This window comes from Raphanus sativus, chromosome 1 (genome assembly GCF_000801105.2).
Source record: "Raphanus sativus cultivar WK10039 chromosome 1, ASM80110v3, whole genome shotgun sequence".
Classification (NCBI taxonomy): domain Eukaryota; kingdom Viridiplantae; phylum Streptophyta; class Magnoliopsida; order Brassicales; family Brassicaceae; genus Raphanus; species Raphanus sativus.
Window position 1 is genome coordinate 19,576,713 of NC_079511.1, and position 17,881 is coordinate 19,594,593.

Genomic DNA, 17,881 nt, shown 5'->3' on the forward strand with positions numbered 1-17,881 from the left:
TTTAACATATCCTACCTAAATTTTAGTAGAATTTAGGGGTCCCGCCTAAATTTTAGAAGAATTTGGGTTGCCCACCTAAGTCGAAGTCTTCTGGAAGTCTTCTCTTAGAAGACTTCCTAAAAAAATTTCTCTTAGAAGACTTCCTAAAAAGTCTTCTATTTCAAAAATATTTAACCTAATTAAAATCTTTGTCTCCATATATAAAGAAAATTTACACATTTTCTTTCTTCCTCTCAAATGGCTGCAACAAATGCAATATTGCTCACTCTAGAACTCTCCAACCACTCTCTAATCTCTTTGAATATCAAAACACCAAACTTTAAATCTATTTCTCATTTTTTTCTAATGTGTTTCTCACTAATGTATATTTTTTTTGCAGGTTTTTCATTACATGATTGTCATTTTTCACCCTTTCAAAGGTAGATCTATAATATTGATATGCATTTTTGTTTGTTTTATGTGTTAGATTCTAAAAAGCTATAGATTTAACCTAATATAACTGTTTTGTATATTTTGTAGTATAACATTTTCATTTTTGAAGTTTTTTTCTGTTTTGAAGTCATTTGAATGTTTTTGAATTTGAAGATTTTTTCAGATCTGAGACAAACTTTGAAAGACTTCTCAGAAGACTCTCGGAAGACTTCTCGGAAGACTTCTCAAAAGACTTCTCAGAAGACTTCTCAGAAGACTTCTCGGAAGACTTCCCAATTTCTAATGCATTTTATGCTAGAAGACTTCCTACGAAGTCTTCAGGAAGTCTTCTGCCCAAAATGGTACAAATTTTGGATATGTGTTTTGTATATTAGATTCTAAAAAGTTATAGATCTAACCTAATGTGAGTGTCTTGTTTATTATTTAAGAATAAAAATTTATATTTATATATTAGATTCTACAAAGTTATAGATCCAACCTAATGTGAGTGTCTTGTTTATTATTTAAGAATAAAAATTTATATTTGAAGTGTTCTCTATTTTGAAGCCATTTGAATGCTTTTGAGTATGCATATTTTTCAGATCTGCGACAGACTTTGGAAGACTTGTGAGACAAATCTTGGAAAACTCTCGGAAGACTCTCAGAAGACTCTCGGAAGACTTATTGGAAAATCTTCTAATGTATATATTATGCTAGAAGACTTCCCACGAAGTCTTCAGGAAGTCTTCCGAAGTCTTCATGAAATCTTCCGAAGTATTCTGTCCAAAGTAGTACAAATGGATGATGTCAAATGGAGTCCAAGTTTATCTATGTTGAGGAACAATATCTAGCTCAATGTGTAATAATTTTGTTTATGTTTTGTTTTAGGATTTGTATGTGTACTATTGTAACTGTGAATTATTTTGTACACTTTAAGAGATTTTAATCAAAAGACTGGAATCTCCCGTTCGAGATAATGTGCGATGCAATTGAATTCGCTGTAGGCGCAGTTCTTGGTCAAAAGAAAGATAAGAATTTAAACGTGATCTATTACGCTAGTTGAACTCTGGATTTAGCACAAAGAAACAGAAAAGGAATTATTGGCAGTCGTGTTTGCTTTCAAAATTTCGGCAATACTTAGTTGGCTCAAAATTCATTGTCCACACTGATCACGCTGCGCTAAAATACTTTTTGCAAAAGAAAGATGCAAAGCCGAGACTTTTGTGCTGGGTACTTCTACTCAAGGAATTTGACATGGAAATAAAAGATAAGAAAGGAGTAGAGAATGGGTTTGCTGATCATCTTTCCCGAATAAGGATTGATGATGACGTCCCAATTGACGATTATTTACCCACGGAAAATGTTTACCAAACGGAGTCGATATTTTGTTGGAAATATATATCTCACCTCTGATGATCAATCGATCGATATTGTGTAAGACCCGCTGAACAATGATTATGATAAACCGCCGATCGATATGGGTAAACCGAAATCGATCGATGATCAAGGAACTACAACTAAAGAGTCTCCGATCAAAATTACTATCGACCTTGACATAAAGGTAGCATGTATCCCCCTATTTCAGATTCATTTTCTCCAAGATGAACAAATATACATCGGGAAGTACATGCAATAGACAAAATACCCTTGATACACCTTGGTATGATGATATTGTGAATTTCCTAGCTGCTGATGTAGAGCCAGTATCATTTAAAGGTTATACAAAGAAAACATTTCTGCGAGAAATTCAGAGATATTGATATCACTCAAATTACCCTAAGGAGTGAATTACTCTCATAAAAGAGGTCAAGTTGTAATACTTAGGGATCGAATCCACAAGGAGCTAAGGCACACATTAGATCTAATAGTTATGATTAAGGTAGGCTAACAGTAAATAAATTATAAAGCAGTAAATGAATATGGTAAAGCAGTAAATAAAACAGTAAACAAGATGAACAATATAATTGTTCAGCTTGGCAATGAGCTGTTTGATGGAAGGATGGTTGCTAGATCTAGGGCTTCTATTCAGGTATTAGGGATTATAATTTCTATAAATGCCTAACAAGTTGCTTTCATGATACTATAGATCTAAGCCGCTTAACATATGTGATGTATCACTGGTTAAAATATCTAGATCTCTGGCCACACCTTTCGCATGATGACACAGAAAAAGAGTCTGTCGATATCCTTTGGAGATATCGAGCGATACACCTTTCGCAGCGCCGATCGATTCACCTGTCGGGATATCGATCGACGGCTTCTAGATCTGCCTAGGCGCGAGCCGAATATGACCACAAGGTCTCAAGGAGGAACTGTCGTTCTTCTCAACGGGAGACAGGCAAGCTCAAATGGATAATTCAAGATAATCAAAGATCCTAGTGATCTATGTTCTAGTTAGCTAGTCTAGAACAAGCATAGAGTTCAATCCACTTGATGAATATCACAACTTAGCAAGAATAGTTTGGGGCTAATCCCACACCTATCTAAACCATAGATCTAACAGGTGGATCTATTCAAACATGAAGTTTGTCACAGAAATCATAGATGAATAGATGAAAAGCAATAGATAAAATAAAACCAAAAGCAAAGGAGTTCCAGGAGGACTCTCAAGGAGTTCCTCCCTTCTCTCCTAACTTAGAACAATGAAAGCATAAAGAGCATCTAAAGCATAGCCGTCAACAGTGGCTTAGAAATAATATAAATAGGGTTTCTGGTCGTCAGGGGTATTTTGGTAACTTTGTGGTGACTCCTGGGCTTCAGTTGGTCATGAAATATACTCAGCCCACATTCTGATGTCCCTGTCGATCGACATGCAGTGTGCTGTGTCGATCGACATACAATCCTCTTCTCGACAGCCTTCTCTCGCGAGGTAGACTGACCACTCTTCAGTAAAACGGGCATAACTTCCGATCTAACAGTTGGATTGATCTCAAACCGGTGGCATTGGAAAGCTAACTCAAAGCTCTATCTTGTGTAAAAATATGAGATAAATCCAACAGTGGCAAGATCTCCATCGAGAACTAAACGTCTGAAGCGTCTGTGCAGTTCTGCACTCAAAAGACTCCAAAAGACACCAAAATCACCATATATCTCCAAATCGTCCCTGAACCTGTAAATACTCTAAATAGACTCCAATACATAGTAAATAGTATATAAAACACTTATATACCATGGGTAAAAATGGGTAAAATCCATGGTATATCAGATATCACCGGGATGAGCCTTACCTATATAAGCATTGTTCTGATGGAATTTATAGACGTTGTGTCGCGGAAATCGAGGTTCATGATATTCTATTCCATTTCCATGGATCCGAATACGCCGGGAATTTTGCGACTTTCAAAACGGTTTCCAAAATCCTGCAAGCGGTTTTTGATGGCATACCATGTTTCGTGACGCTCATGCTTATATATCACAATGCGATAGATGCCACGAAGAGGAAAAATCAGCAAAAGACACGAAATGGAAGAAAAATTCATACTAGAAATCTAAGTCTTTGATTGCTGGGGCATATATTTCATGGGTCATTTTCCTTCTTCGTATAGAGACAAATACATTTTGGTAGCCATTAACTATGTATCTAAATGGGTTGAAGCAGTCGCCTCCCCAACAAATGATGCAGCAGCCGTTATCAAATTATTTAAAAGCACTATCTTTCCTCGTTTTGGAGTTCATAGAATAATTATAAGCGATGGCGGCACTCATTTCATTAATAAAGTATTCGACAAATTGCTTAAAAAGCATTAAGTTCATCATTGAGTTGTCACACCCTACCATCCGCAAACTAGTGGTCAAGTGGAATTTCTAATGCCAAATTAAAGAAATTCTAAAAAAGGCAGTCGGAACGACAAGAAAAGACTGGTCTAAAAAACTAGACAATTCTCTGTGGACATATAGGACAGCTTACAAAACTCCACTAGGAACCACACCATTCCATTTACTCTATGGCAAAGTCTGTCATCTGCCAGTCGAGTTAGAACACAAAGCAGCTTGGGCAGTAAAACTAACTAGTTACAATATTAAACCAGCTGCTGAAAGGAAACTTGTTCAGCTAAAGGAATTGGACGAGATTAGAAACCTCGCTTACAAAAATTTAAAACTGTATAAAGAGAGAACAAAAGCCTATCATGATAAGAAAATCATTTCTTGGCATTTTGAGCCAAATGACCAAGTACTCTTCTATAACTCCCGCCTAACCCTATTTCCTTGAAAACTTAGATCTCGCTGGTCAGGTCCGCTTACAATAAAGGAAGTAAAACCTTATGGTGCTATAACTCTGACTAGTAATGAAGGAAACAAATTCACAGTGAATGGCTATCGAGTTAGGCACTATTCGGCTAAAGCTGCACTCTGGGATAGTCAGCATCAGCGACTAACCGTCCCAATTTTTGATAAAATCTCGAATTCGTAAGTCAAGCTAAAGACTTTAAATAAGCGCTAATTAGGAGGCAGCCCAATTTTAAATTTTATTATTTTTCAATAATCTATCTAAAAAAGATTTATAATTTAGGCCTCCATTGATCAATGACAAGCCTGTTACATCGATCGATGGCGAGCTGTCGAGGGCGCGGAGCTAAATAAGTTGACACTCGATTTCATTTCGCCTCAAAACAAAAAAAACTTCGAAACCGCCGCATCCCTCTTTCCCTCTCGAGTCTCAACCATTTTTGGTGATCTTTGAACCTAATCCACACGATTTTCAACTCTCTATCTGTTTTATTCACTTATTCAACAGATTTTACAAAGTATAAACTTGAATCTTCTTATTTTGAATTATTTTAGGGTTGATATAAAAGTTGAGCTAGAACCGGAAATTTAAGCATGATTTAGAAAACGATTAGGTTGAAAGGATTGTTAGAATAGGGTTCGCAAAATGATTCTTGTGGCCTTTGTGCTTTGAATTCGTGATTTGTAGTGATTGGATTTTGAAGGTTTCGCGATGCACCATAGATCAACACCGCGTATGTCATATCGATCGATGTTGTATCTGTCGTATTGATCAATGGCACTAGTGTCATATCGATCAACATATTGAATCGACTATCGATCGATTCCAGTGTTGGAACATCAATCGACGTCGACGTATTCTCTACCATGCGCTAACACTTTACCATTTTTGGTGTTTTCCTTTGGTTGCAGATGGACGAGAGGAGAACCAAGAGACGCCTTGACAGGCACAGCACTTCCACCGCCCCACCTCCACCTTCTCCACCGCGGGAGGATGAGAGACATCCTTGGCCACGGGATATAGGACTCCCATTCAGACGTTCGAGACCTTCTCGGACCCAAAGGAAGCGGTCAACAACAAGAGATGCACCCACCGTCCGTTGACAAATGAGTGTGATGACTACTGCCTCTTCTACAACGCATGGCTGAACGTCTCCATCTATCCCACACGGTACATCGACTGGTTCCTTGTGAGGCAACTTGGGCTCCAGCATGATCTACGCGAGATGATCACCGAGCTAGGACTCGGCACCAAGGCCACCGGCACGCACAATCTCTACCCCGCCTTGGTCAGAAAGTTCATGGCCACGGTTCAGGTCTTTTACGCCAACGAGAGGGTGAGGAGAGCAGGAGAGGGCACGTTGTCTTTCTTCGCCCGAGGCATCCAACACAAGATCTCCATCACCGACCTCTGCACGATCTACGTGTTTGAGAACCCCGACGCTGAGCCCTGCGAGGTTTCTGCCTTTGCCGGACAATCTAGGTTCTGGTCCATCCTGGGTACAGGTCACTTTGACGCAGGATCAAACACCCATACAGATATCCGCCACCCCACCCTGCGCTACGTCATGAGGGTCCTTGACAACACCATGTTGTACAAGATGGAACCCAACAAGGTGAGGATACATGAGACACATTGTTATACTTTGGGGTGAGGGAGTTGGTCTATTTGAGCGACCTGCCAGAGCCGACGGAGGTCGCGTCGCCCAACATTGGGGCTATTTTTTCTGATCATCTGGTCAGCCTGAAGTCGATGCCTTTCAAGGGGACAAAGGCGAAGAGGGAGACGTTGGGTAGTTTTCTCACTCTGATCTTCATGTATCTCGGCATCTGTTTGGTTGAGAATGCTGTCCGCACTCGCCTCTTCATGGACGAGGCACATCTGACGAGCTCTGGATGGCTCAAGAAGGGCATTTTGTTGAGTTTCGGGGGGGGGGGGGAGTGCAGGTCCGCATCTGCTGCTGTTGCCCCACCCGAGCACTACAGACTTCGCGGGAGATGTCACCAAGCTCGAGTTTCACCTGGACCACCGGCTTCTTCGAGATCCTACTCAGATTCCCCGCCGACCTCCAGGAGACCGGAGACACAGAATAGCCCGTCAGCAGGCAGAGGCCCCACTGCCCGACTTCCCTGCCATGTCAGAGATTCCCATGCACGATCATGGTGACTTCGAGCGCGTCATGTTCGATGCTCTCCTTGCCATCTGGGCCAGAGTATCACGATGCCAAGCAGGACGAGCGTCAGGGCTAGTTTTCCTTCAGCAGCAAGACCATCTCGTCAGCGTTCATCACAGTCCGATGATTCCAGCAAGGCACTGATTAGTCCTCAGATTTCTATCATTTATCTCTTGATACGTATGCACTATTTGTTTCTGTTTTCGGATTTTTAGGATTTATGCTATCTACCTATCTACTTTATTATGCATGATTTGAGACTGATTACTTGCTTGGCGTGTGTTTGGTTGTCTAACAGAGCTAGCAAAACTGATTGATCCGACGAGTTAGGCCCTTTCTACACGATACTTTGATGCAGAAATTTTCTGTCTCAAACAACATCGATCGATACCAAGGTGTCAGTATCGATCGATGCCTGAGACAGAAAGGTACGAAAGTTTTAACTTAATCATCTCAGTATCTGATTATTATTATGCTTTAGGGTTATTTTTTGTAATTAAAACCTCCAACTAAAGATTTTTCGTAAATAATTCCCCCAACTATTTATCTTGTGATTTAAACCCTGAAGTTTTACTCTTTTATATTTTGTCACCCTCCGTGAACAGTGTCGTTATATGTAGACGGAAACCGTTTTCCCAATACTCAGCGTTTCATTTTACCCAATAAACAACACGTTTTCTCTTTTAAACGACAAGAAGAAAACACAGAGCTCAAAATCCCAAATCGAAAATCTAGGGTTCATCTGTGTGGTGAGAACTCGAGTGAGCTTTAGGTAAGTCTCAATGATTTTCGATATGCATTATAGTATGAAGATAGAACTCGCCTAAGTCGAAGTCGACTAATTCTGTTTTTGGCTTTGTCTTACAGGATGGAGATGGCACCAGGAATACCCAGGCACTGCCAGTGTGGAGCTCTGACCATTGTGTTAACTGCAAACACAAGTCGCAATCCAGGAAGGAAATTTTATCGTTGTGGAGCAATTTCTGGTCCAAACCACCTATTTAAATGGGTTGATGAAGCTCATCTTGAAGAATTTGATGTTTTGGCAAGCAAACAAGAGGCAATGATGAACGATTTGGCAGAGATTAAGAAAGACATTGTTGAACTGAAGAATGATATGAGAGAGATAGTAGAAGTGATTGAGCTTATTAGAACTAAGCTTTAGAAATCTAAGCTTTCTTGGTTCTGTCTGTAGGATGGCTTGTTTGCGTTTGGTTAATAAGAACTCATGTTTGAGTTGTCTTTGTAAAATGGGTTGTTTGTGTTCAGTATGAATCAGGTTTTAAGGTGTCTTTGTATGATGTATTTTTCATGTTTGAGTTAATCTTTGTATGAATCTTTGAAGGTTTCTAAAAGGACCATAAGCTTCATTCAATCTTAGATTAAAGTGCTGTCTTAAAAGACCCATAAGTTTCATTCATTCTTAAGTTAAAATGCTGTCTAAAAGGACCATAACAACATTGAAAAAGCAGTACCATTAACCATAACAACACTACTACACTAAATGAAACACTACTCCACGTTGGTGTCTTCAATGGTCTTTTATTTCTTCCATGGTCTTCCACGAGGTTGATTGGAGGAAGGCTTGGGCACCGGCTCGAGTTTACATTTGCGCTTGTTGTGTCCGGTTTGTAGACAGTTGCTACATGTCTACACAATAAAATAAGTAAAAAATCAGTACATGTCTAGACAACAAAATGATTAAATCACAGATTCTATTACCAAGACACTTTTCGCATGAAAGGAAGGAAAGAGTGGAACCGGCTTTGGCGGTTTAGGCACGAGCTCTTGTGGGCATGTACGTATGTTGTGACCCGTTTGTAAGCAGTTGCTACATGTCTGCATCAAAAATTAAATATTATAGAAGCATCAGAAATGAAAAATAAGAAAGGATTATGGAAGCATTACCACTATAGCTTTTTGAGAATTTTGAGAAGGCTGAGAAGGCTGAGAAGCTGCCTCGGATGGGTCTCTGACACGGTCATTGTTCTTAGGTCTTCCTGGCATGATCCTGTCCGGTGGAGGCATGACTACAACGTCACTGTGTGTTTCCCATAGCTCTATACCGTTCACAGGAAACATAAGCGAGCTGTAACAAAGCTTCCATTTCCATAACGAAAACCAATCTAAAAACACTGATTCTGGAAGCTTTGTCTCCTTACACTCAGGAAACAATGCACACATAATGTGACAACACGGAATACCACTCACATCGTACTCCCTGCAAGAGCAACTAGTCTTATCTCGAACATGGACCACATACTTGTTTTTCCCATGATCCACTTCGTAAATTCCTCTTCCATTTGACATTGGCTGACACCACTTCAAATTCTTTTTCCGCTTCTTTATTGTGGCCAACGCCTTGGGTGTGACACTGGTTGTTACATTCTCCATCTCTTTAATCTTGGCCAAGTTACTTGCCATTATATGTCGTCTTATGTCTTCAAGCAAGCCAACAATCGGTTTCTCATGAGCTTTTTTTAAGACAGCATTGTAGCTTTCACTGATGTTGTTTTCAACAGAAGCAGACTTTGTTATGTCACTAAAAATGCCCTGAAATTATTTAAAACAGAAACATAAGCAAGGAAACAATCATAAGCAAGGCAACAATCAACTTAAACTAAAAAATGCCTTGAAATGATTTAAAAGAACCTCACCGAGACCAGTTTGAACTGACAGTCTTCTTCAGTTCCTCATAAGCCTCAAGCTGTTTTTTAAACACTTGTTCATTGTATGCGCGTGCACACTTCCCAAAAGCTTTACGCAAAGGTCCCATTTGCTTGTATCTTTTCTGCAAATTGGCAAATATGTGTCTCGCACACATCCTATGCTCTGCATCGGGCAACACTTTTTTGATTGCATAAATCAGTCCCTTTTGCTGATCTGAAGAGAGAGCAAGGCCATTACCATCTTCCAAACCCAAGTCTTCACGCAACAGATCCATAAACCATTCCCAATATACTTTATTTTACACTGGTACAATAGCCCATCCAATAATATACATTGCATCATTTGGGTCTCTTCCCACAGCACTCAACAATATCCCTTTCATTTGGCCTTTTAGAAAAGTACCATCCAAATGGATAACTCTACGACATGCATTCTTCCAGCCATTTTTCTGAGATGCAAAACATGTGTAGAACTTCTCAAAAATTCTATCTTTGGTACCTAATATCACCGTAGAACAAGGATTCGTTTTCTTCAGCTCCTCAACATAGTCATACATCCTTGTAAACTGCTCAGCATATTCATCACTTATGATGTGTTTCATAATCTGTTGGGCACTCTGACACTTTGTTTTTGTGACCCGAAGCCCAACAAGTCCCAATCTTTGTTGAATTTGTTCTGCTGAGAGCTGAGGATTGGTCCTAAACTCGTTGATATAATCAGCAGCTATCTTCGGTGCACTGTAGAGGTCGACAACTCCAGTAGGATAACAGCTATGTGTTCCTTCCAGTGATCTCACAATCATTTTGTCTGAGCGGCTGTTTATTGATGCATATAGACGCCATTTGCAGCAATCTTGAACACATACAGCTTGTACTTTCTTCTTCTCAGACTTCGGAAAGTGAATATTCACCTTCTCTCTCACAGCATATTTCTCTATTGTCGCCTTACACTTCTCCTTGGAAACAAATTCCTGGCCTACATAAAATTCTATCTTATCACCATCACCATCACCATCTGAATCATCACTCTCCACATAATCATGGCGGTAAAAATCATACTCTTCACCATCATCTTGCGGTTCCTCTTCTTCCACTTCTCCAACAAGAACATCATCAAGAAACGAATCATCTTCCCTAACCACATAAAGATTCATTATCTCTATCTCCTGTGATGAACTCATCATCTTTCTAACATCACCATCATCATACAACTCCATTCGATTGTCGTCAACAACCCCAGATGGAAAATATGAGAACTTGCTCATATTTTCTGAAAATCCAGCATCCAACACCATTTTTTCAACATTGCAAGACTTAGTTCTTCAAAATCAAGACGACAGCATCTATTTTCGCCACCATTGTATGAGCCATCACCTCCCCAGTAGCCTCCAATGTGCAATCTGAAGAAAATCTTCCTGTGACAAACCGAAATGAAAACTCATTAAAAACTCAAGAAGTTTTAAAATTTCGATCTAATACAGTACGAAAACACCACACCAACTTACCTTGACATCTTTCAACCTTCGCTCGTCTCTGTTCTCTTGAATCCAACCACAATTGCAACCACAATTCTCGAAAACAAACAGCTTATCTCTCCCTTACGATGTAGTAAACTCATATACGACTCTTACTCGGTCTGAATCTACCATGAAATCATGGTGATTGAAGAGAATCACAAAGTTAGAAAGTTAGGGTTCGTCAACTTTGGGGATTTTCTCTTTCTCTGCGTTTAATTGATTAAGAAGATGAGCTTTCGAACGTCATGCTGTTTTGAACACACTCCTTGTCGTTTAAAAGAGAAAATCATGTTGTTTATTGGATAAAATGAAACGCTGAGTATTGAGAAAACGGCTTCCGTCTACATATAGCGTCACTGTTCACGGAGGGTAACAAAATATAACAGAGTAAAACTTCAGGGTTTAAATCACAAGATAAATAGTTGGGGGATTATTTACGAAAAATCTTTAGTTGGGGGTTTTAATTACTAAAAACCCTATGCTTTATTATTATTAACCAATCTTATAATGAATACCACTAGGGACATTGTTGTTTAAGTCTGGAAGGATAGTTACTAACGTTCTGTGTTTCTACTAAACTAAAAAAAAAAGAATGTTTAATAAAATCTATATCATTACTACTACTAAAATAAATTAATAAAAATGTTTTCAAACAATTTTATTCAAGGGGATTATGATCAAAAATAAATTTAATTACTACTTTAACCATTTCCTAGCATCATCCAGATTTACTTATTGCAGGATGTAGTAGATAGAAACACCGCAGTGTATCACGTAATGCTAACACCCACACCTGTTGAGAATGTCTGAAGAAACCAAAGCTGACTTTCAACCCTATTTTACTTTACTTGCTTGTTTTGAAGCTTGGTATACATTGAATCGGAGACCTCCTGCAAGTTAGGAAAGTAAAAGTTTGTATGCTTCTGATTCTCCCTTTCACCTCTCTTCAGCATCCATATGTATTAAATAAAAGATTGAACTGATTTCCTGAAAGGTGCAAAGGGATAGGTAAAGTACCTTTGATCCATTATTCTAATTCAGAAGAGAATGATCACACATTGTGGAAACGAGGGATAGGTAAATTACTTGTGACCTCATTATTCGCTACACTTTGTCAAAAAGTAAAGGAAGTTTTAAATCAATAAAAATGAACAAGATGGTATGCATCTTTGCTAATTGGAATTGAAATAGAATGGATTTAGAGACGAGAGAAGAGGGAGGGAAAGAGTAAGAAAAGACTGCATGTTAGTCCAATTACTTGCTTGAGTTGATTCCATGTGTTTAATGATCGATACTCCCAAGATGTAGCCTCCACATCTATATTTATGTAGAAATGAGATTAGTAGAGGGGTATGTCAGGCCCTACCAATGAGTTGTGTGTTGTATGATATGGTGACTAAGCTAGTGTGTAGTACATCGAAGCATTCCATGGTTAGTAATGACCCACTTCACCATCATATATGCAGGAATGAGAGTGATAGTTTCAAATTAAGTGAATCCCCACTGTTTTCCAAAACCTCTTTCAGACAAATGATTTTTATGTTTTGCTTGAGGACAACCAAAATGATAAGTCTGGAGGAGTTGATATGCTATGAATTTTATCTTATTTTACCTATGAATTAAATATGTTTTCAGAGTATTTTATATGCACTTTGGAGTCTTTTCAGTTATATTACTGATTTAGATACTCATTGAAGAAAAGTGATGTTTATGGAAATTTTGGAGACTTCTTAGGAGTTATTTCATTTCAACTTTGTGGAGTTGATTATATAAGGAAGCCTCAATCTATTATTCCCTATACATATCGGTCGATTGAGAAGTATGAGCATCGATCGATTATACATAATCTGTATCGATCGACGCAGAGCCCGCCGCAACCTAAGAAGATTAGAAAAAATACAAATTTTACCCAAACGTTCTTATTATTGAATCCTAAGTCTCTGAGCGCCTGTTAGGCTATATTATTAGGGTTTTGTGCCATTTTAGAGGAAGACTTGCTTAGAGATTTTTTGGGAAGAGAGATACCTAGTTGGAGAGAAGACTTCATACTTTGGAAGAAAAAGCTTAGAGTGGAGAGAGATCTGAACTTCATACATACTTTTGATAATATTTAGTAAAGTTGTATCTAAAAATACTTTTAAATTCTATAAATATATTTTGTATACACCAAATAGAGTTAAAATAAAATAATAAAAATCTGAATTTCTAAATTTTATTTATATATAGACGACAAAAATCAACAATTTTTTCTTATTTTGTAACAAAATTTATTCTAAAAATAGATAAATCTAAAAAGGAAAAACATTTTGTAAACTAATAATCATAAATTAATAAAATTTAATAATCCTAAGATTATCAATTTATAGAGTTTTTATTAAATCTAATTTTGTCCATTATGTAAATTATTTGTTGTTACACATGCATATTTAGATGAGTCATGCATGATGAGTGTTTTTACATCAAAAATAAATTCTGTTATTCAAGATAGAACTCGTCAAAAAAAAAATCAGACTGATTTTTGTACAAGCAACGAAAAACAAGTCTCTATGTAAAGCATTGGCGGTCTTAGCTAGTAAATCTGCAGTTTTGTAAAACATTAGAATCTATTCAATGGATGTTTTATATAAAGAATATCACTAACCCTAATGTTTTGTCAATAACAGTATATATGTGTTATACGGAATTGAACCCTCAATTGATTTACCGACAATACTGGTACACATATGTATGTGTCTTAATTATATAAGAACTAGGTGATAACCCGCGCCCTGCGCGAAGTGAAATTATTTTAAAAGATGATCCGATTTTATGGAAAGAAAGAATGAATTTTATAAAGAAAAATAAAAACCACACGAATAATTTTATTTATTTGTTAACTTGTGGTTTCGTTTAATTGTTTTCGATCGTATAACATATAATTGAATGAATAAGTATAAACAAAAACTAATTAAAAAATTATGATGTGAAGATAATTAAGTCCAAACTTGTGTTCATAGAAAAATAAAACCATGAATTAAAAATATAAGAAATTATCAGGATGATCAGCAAGTTCTAAAAAAGTCAGCAAGTTCTAAAAAAGTCGGTAAAAAAAAGCAAAAACAGTTAGTACATTTTACCAAAACAAAAATGAGGAGTACAAACTCAGGAATAACTAAACAAAACTTCGTTCTAAGGTTTTCGAAAAATAGCTCTATGTAACTCGGTGATCTCCATAGATTTTGTTTTTTTAATTTTGCTTGGTATAGCAGTTTTGTTTGAGGCTGTTATTGATGCTGTATAAATGAGTTTGGTTTGATATATATAGTCATCAAACTTAGGGATTAGGCGCAGAGATTTGAGTTTGGAACGATTGTTGTGTCGCCAATTCAATAATTTTAAATTTCCCAAAATTTACGCTTGTAATATTTGGCAAAATTTTGGAAAGTATTATATTATTGTTCCAGAAATTAGGAAACAAAAATTCACTACGGTATTTGACCATAGACCAATTATATTGAATAACATATCAACAATAACTACTTCTGTGTCACCATTTATATTTATTCCTTACGTAAATTTTTTTAAAGCTTCCGTTTTGAAAGATCTACACAATCGGTAAATATATATTATAGCTCGTAATTCACATTTTTATATTATATCGTTGTTGCCAAATTCACGTTTTTATATTACGTAAAAGTCAAACCATATACCAATTGAAATTGATTTATATGATAACTTGGTATATGTTTTCAGTTGATATATGATTTGGCTTTGGTTTGATATTATAATGTCATATTTATAATAAGTAATAACAATAAATCTAACTTTTTACCAAAAAACAATAAATCTAACACACATAATTTTATATATGGAAAAAAAAAGTCAACACGTAAATGATGAACTTAGAAATGGTTTAATATGGAAACTACGTGGAAATGTTATATATGAAAAAACAAAGTCAACACGTAAATGATTGATTGAAAAATTAATCATCTTTAATAATTGTAACAATGATTCATGTGTTATAACAAAATTTGGACTGATTTGACAATGGCAAAAAGATGTAATTATTCTAGTATTGAAAGGGTTTTCTCAAGATAGGAGTGAAAGTGAATGTGAGAATACCACATAAGAAATGACATTGTATAAATAACACATCAAATTAAAGTTGTTTTCTTTTAGTGCTTCTAAAATAATACATAAGGGATAGCAAATACTAATAAAAGAATTATGATGTAAAAGAAAACACAAAACATAGATATATAAGTCCAAATTTATTTTTTCATTTAAAATAATAAATATAAGATAAAACGAAACATATGAAATAAAGTAATAAATCCATGCATAAAAAATATAAGAAAACATAAGCTGAATAGGAATTTCTAAAAAAGTTGCCATGAATAGTGCCATTAGGAAGTTGGCCTAAACGGTTTCGAATCGGCAACAGAATTGAAGGCGTCCATGAGGGAGTTGCTATCAAGACTGGTTTATATCAAGGAGGATTTAAGAGCTAAGAGAATGTGGTGAGGTGATAGGTGGTGAGCACTGCTTGCTATATAGTAGAAGAAACTGATTAGTATTTAAGAATAATGAATAATCGAATTAATTACTTTCAAATCAGAAAATTAAATAAAGGACATAAATTGCGCCCCAATTCTGATCGAAAGTTTCCATAAATTATATTTTACTAATGCCATTCGATTGATCACTTTGAAAACAAATCAATCAGCCATAATTTAATTGATATATTTGCCATATTTAAGGTAATCTAACAATGGTGATAACTCTCTTCAATCTCATTAATTATCGAATGGTTGAGATTCAAAAAAAAAATCTCTGCTATTCCTTAACTATACAATGAGATTTCCGTAAGAGGAAAAAAAATATTAATCATCATTTATTCATAATTATAACTCAAAATTTCTTAATATCCTGTTTCCTTTTACATTTATTCTTTACCGTCGATCTCGGATATTCCTAAGATCTTAATCATGTTCTAAACTTAAATGTTTGATCATATCATAAAAATTAATTTCTAAACTAATGTATCAAATTTTCATTATTGTTATGTCTATGACATAGAGGTCCGTTGCAGATACAAACTTGTTTTGTAATATGAATATTCGTTATAAAAAAATAATGTATATGTCATAATATGACCATTTATATGTATATATTTGATTTGTAATATGATTCTCTTACTAAATAAACATCCTCAATAAACATTATATGTACGAAATAGAATGCATAATGGAAAAGTATACAGACGTTAGATGACTAAATTGCCAAGCTTTGATACACCATCATTTTCCATTTAATATATCATTTGAGTTTTTTTTTTTTGTTTTTCCAAGTATATCGTTTGAGTTTATAATGATCATATTAACATAGTTTATAATTTAACTATGTTATATATTAGCCGATAGATCAATCGTGGACCATTTAGACACTCTTCGACTTTCAATTGGCATGAGCAGATTATCGTTTGAGTTTATAATTCTACATGTCTTATTATCGTTTTCACTTATAACGGAGAAGAAGGTACGATGTGCGAGACATACATGACCTCATATTATTATTTTTAGGATATCTATGAATAAATGATGCGAGACATATCGTATATATCAGTGTGATATGGTGAATGATACTTTTTGTAATTTTTCTAGTTAATAAAAGGTTTTTTTTAATATATGATATGAGAGGATTTGTAGAGCTGATACGTAGGAAATGACACACCTGTAAATAATACATGAAGTAAAGGTTAGCTTCTTACAATGTTCCTAAAATAATATATAGGAGATATGATTATATATATGAATAACAAGCGTTTATGCAAATATAATTGAAACAGCGGTAGAATTTAATTAGAAAAAGGTAAATTTAAAATAAAAAGACGTTGAGTATTAAAAGAAAAAGCACTATGATTGATTCTTAAGATATGTTAACTCTGTGTCGGTACCAGAGGCTTCGCTTGAAAAGGGTCAGTGGAAATTATCGTCACTACGAGTTACATCAGTCGTTAAGAGCAATTGCAACAAAACAAACATGTTTTAGTCTTTTTCGCATAATTTACTATTCGATCATTTTGGTTATGTATAAAACCATTGACGTTTATTGTATTCGCATCGCTAAAATTTGCTGAAAAACGTCATTTCAACCCGTAGACACCGGTTACATAAAGAATCTCGTGAATTCGAGTGTGTAGCTTTCATCGTTTCTATTTCGTTTCCAGATTTGTTGGAACTTCCGGAAGTGATTAAACGATTGAATGAAAACACAAATCTTTTAGTCAAAAAAAAAAAAACACAAATCCAAAAAAAAAATCAATAATATTTTTAAAACAGTACCATTTTATTATAAATGTGGCATATGATTTGTAGACAAAGATATTCAGCTTTGATTTGTCTAATATTTGATACATGTGCTTGAGGATACGATACGATTGCTTCTATATGTAAGATGTGATATTTCACATTTTTCGTCAGCAATGATTCTGATTCTTAATATGTGTAAGATGTGATTGATTTTTGTTCTTTGTCCTTGTTCCTTTAATGTCAACTAAAATTCCTTCGGAATAAGGAAATAACAATTTGGACCCCAAAAAAAAAGAATAAGGAAACAACAATCAAACTATACACGTTAACAAAACGAGATTAGAGCCAAAATCTTGTTGTTTGGTCCATAATATAATTTATTAAAAATTATAGGAAATTAACTCCGCTCCTACGTGGGAATTGTTTTTTTTTTCCTACGTACGTGGGAATTACTTAGTAGAAATTTTCTACTTTTAATAAATTTATCAACGAGAAATAAAGTAGTTAATTAATAAAAATTAATTACTTTATATTATCTTTTATATAATTTAATTACTTATCGTAATAAAATCTTATATATATGAAGGATT

At 35.6% G+C, this 17,881-nt stretch overlaps 2 protein-coding genes across 2 annotated transcripts; both read right to left on the reverse strand.

Moving 5' to 3' along the window:
* Positions 1–8,354: 8,354 nt before the first annotated feature.
* On the reverse strand, positions 8,355–9,756 carry LOC108847212 (uncharacterized). Its single transcript, XM_018620402.1, has 4 exons — positions 9,490–9,756; positions 8,721–9,365; positions 8,535–8,651; positions 8,355–8,462 (listed from the first exon to the last, which is right to left on the reverse strand). Exons 1-4 carry the CDS (start codon positions 9,754–9,756, stop codon positions 8,355–8,357), a joined length of 1,137 nt encoding a protein of 378 aa, XP_018475904.1.
* A 24-nt stretch (positions 9,757–9,780) lies between these two features.
* Positions 9,781–10,776, reverse strand: LOC108847221 (uncharacterized). The gene has a single exon (XM_018620411.1). The coding sequence runs from the start codon at positions 10,774–10,776 to the stop codon at positions 9,781–9,783; it is 996 nt and encodes a 331-aa protein (XP_018475913.1).
* Between the last annotated feature and the right edge of the window lie 7,105 nt (positions 10,777–17,881).

Bases quoted from the DNA above. Each gene is read 5' to 3' on its own strand.
- LOC108847212 (XM_018620402.1), bottom strand. From the start codon at position 9,756: ATGGATCTGTTGCGTGAAGACTTGGGTTTGGAAGATGGTAATGGCCTT. The intron at 8,652-8,720 runs GTAATGCTTCCA...TTTTTGATGCAG, and splicing joins ATTCTCAAAAAGCTATAGTG to ACATGTAGCAACTGCTTACA. The intron at 8,463-8,534 runs GTAATAGAATCT...TTTATTGTGTAG, and splicing joins TTCATGCGAAAAGTGTCTTG to ACATGTAGCAACTGTCTACA.
- LOC108847221 (XM_018620411.1), bottom strand. From the start codon at position 10,776: ATGGTGTTGGATGCTGGATTTTCAGAAAATATGAGCAAGTTCTCATAT.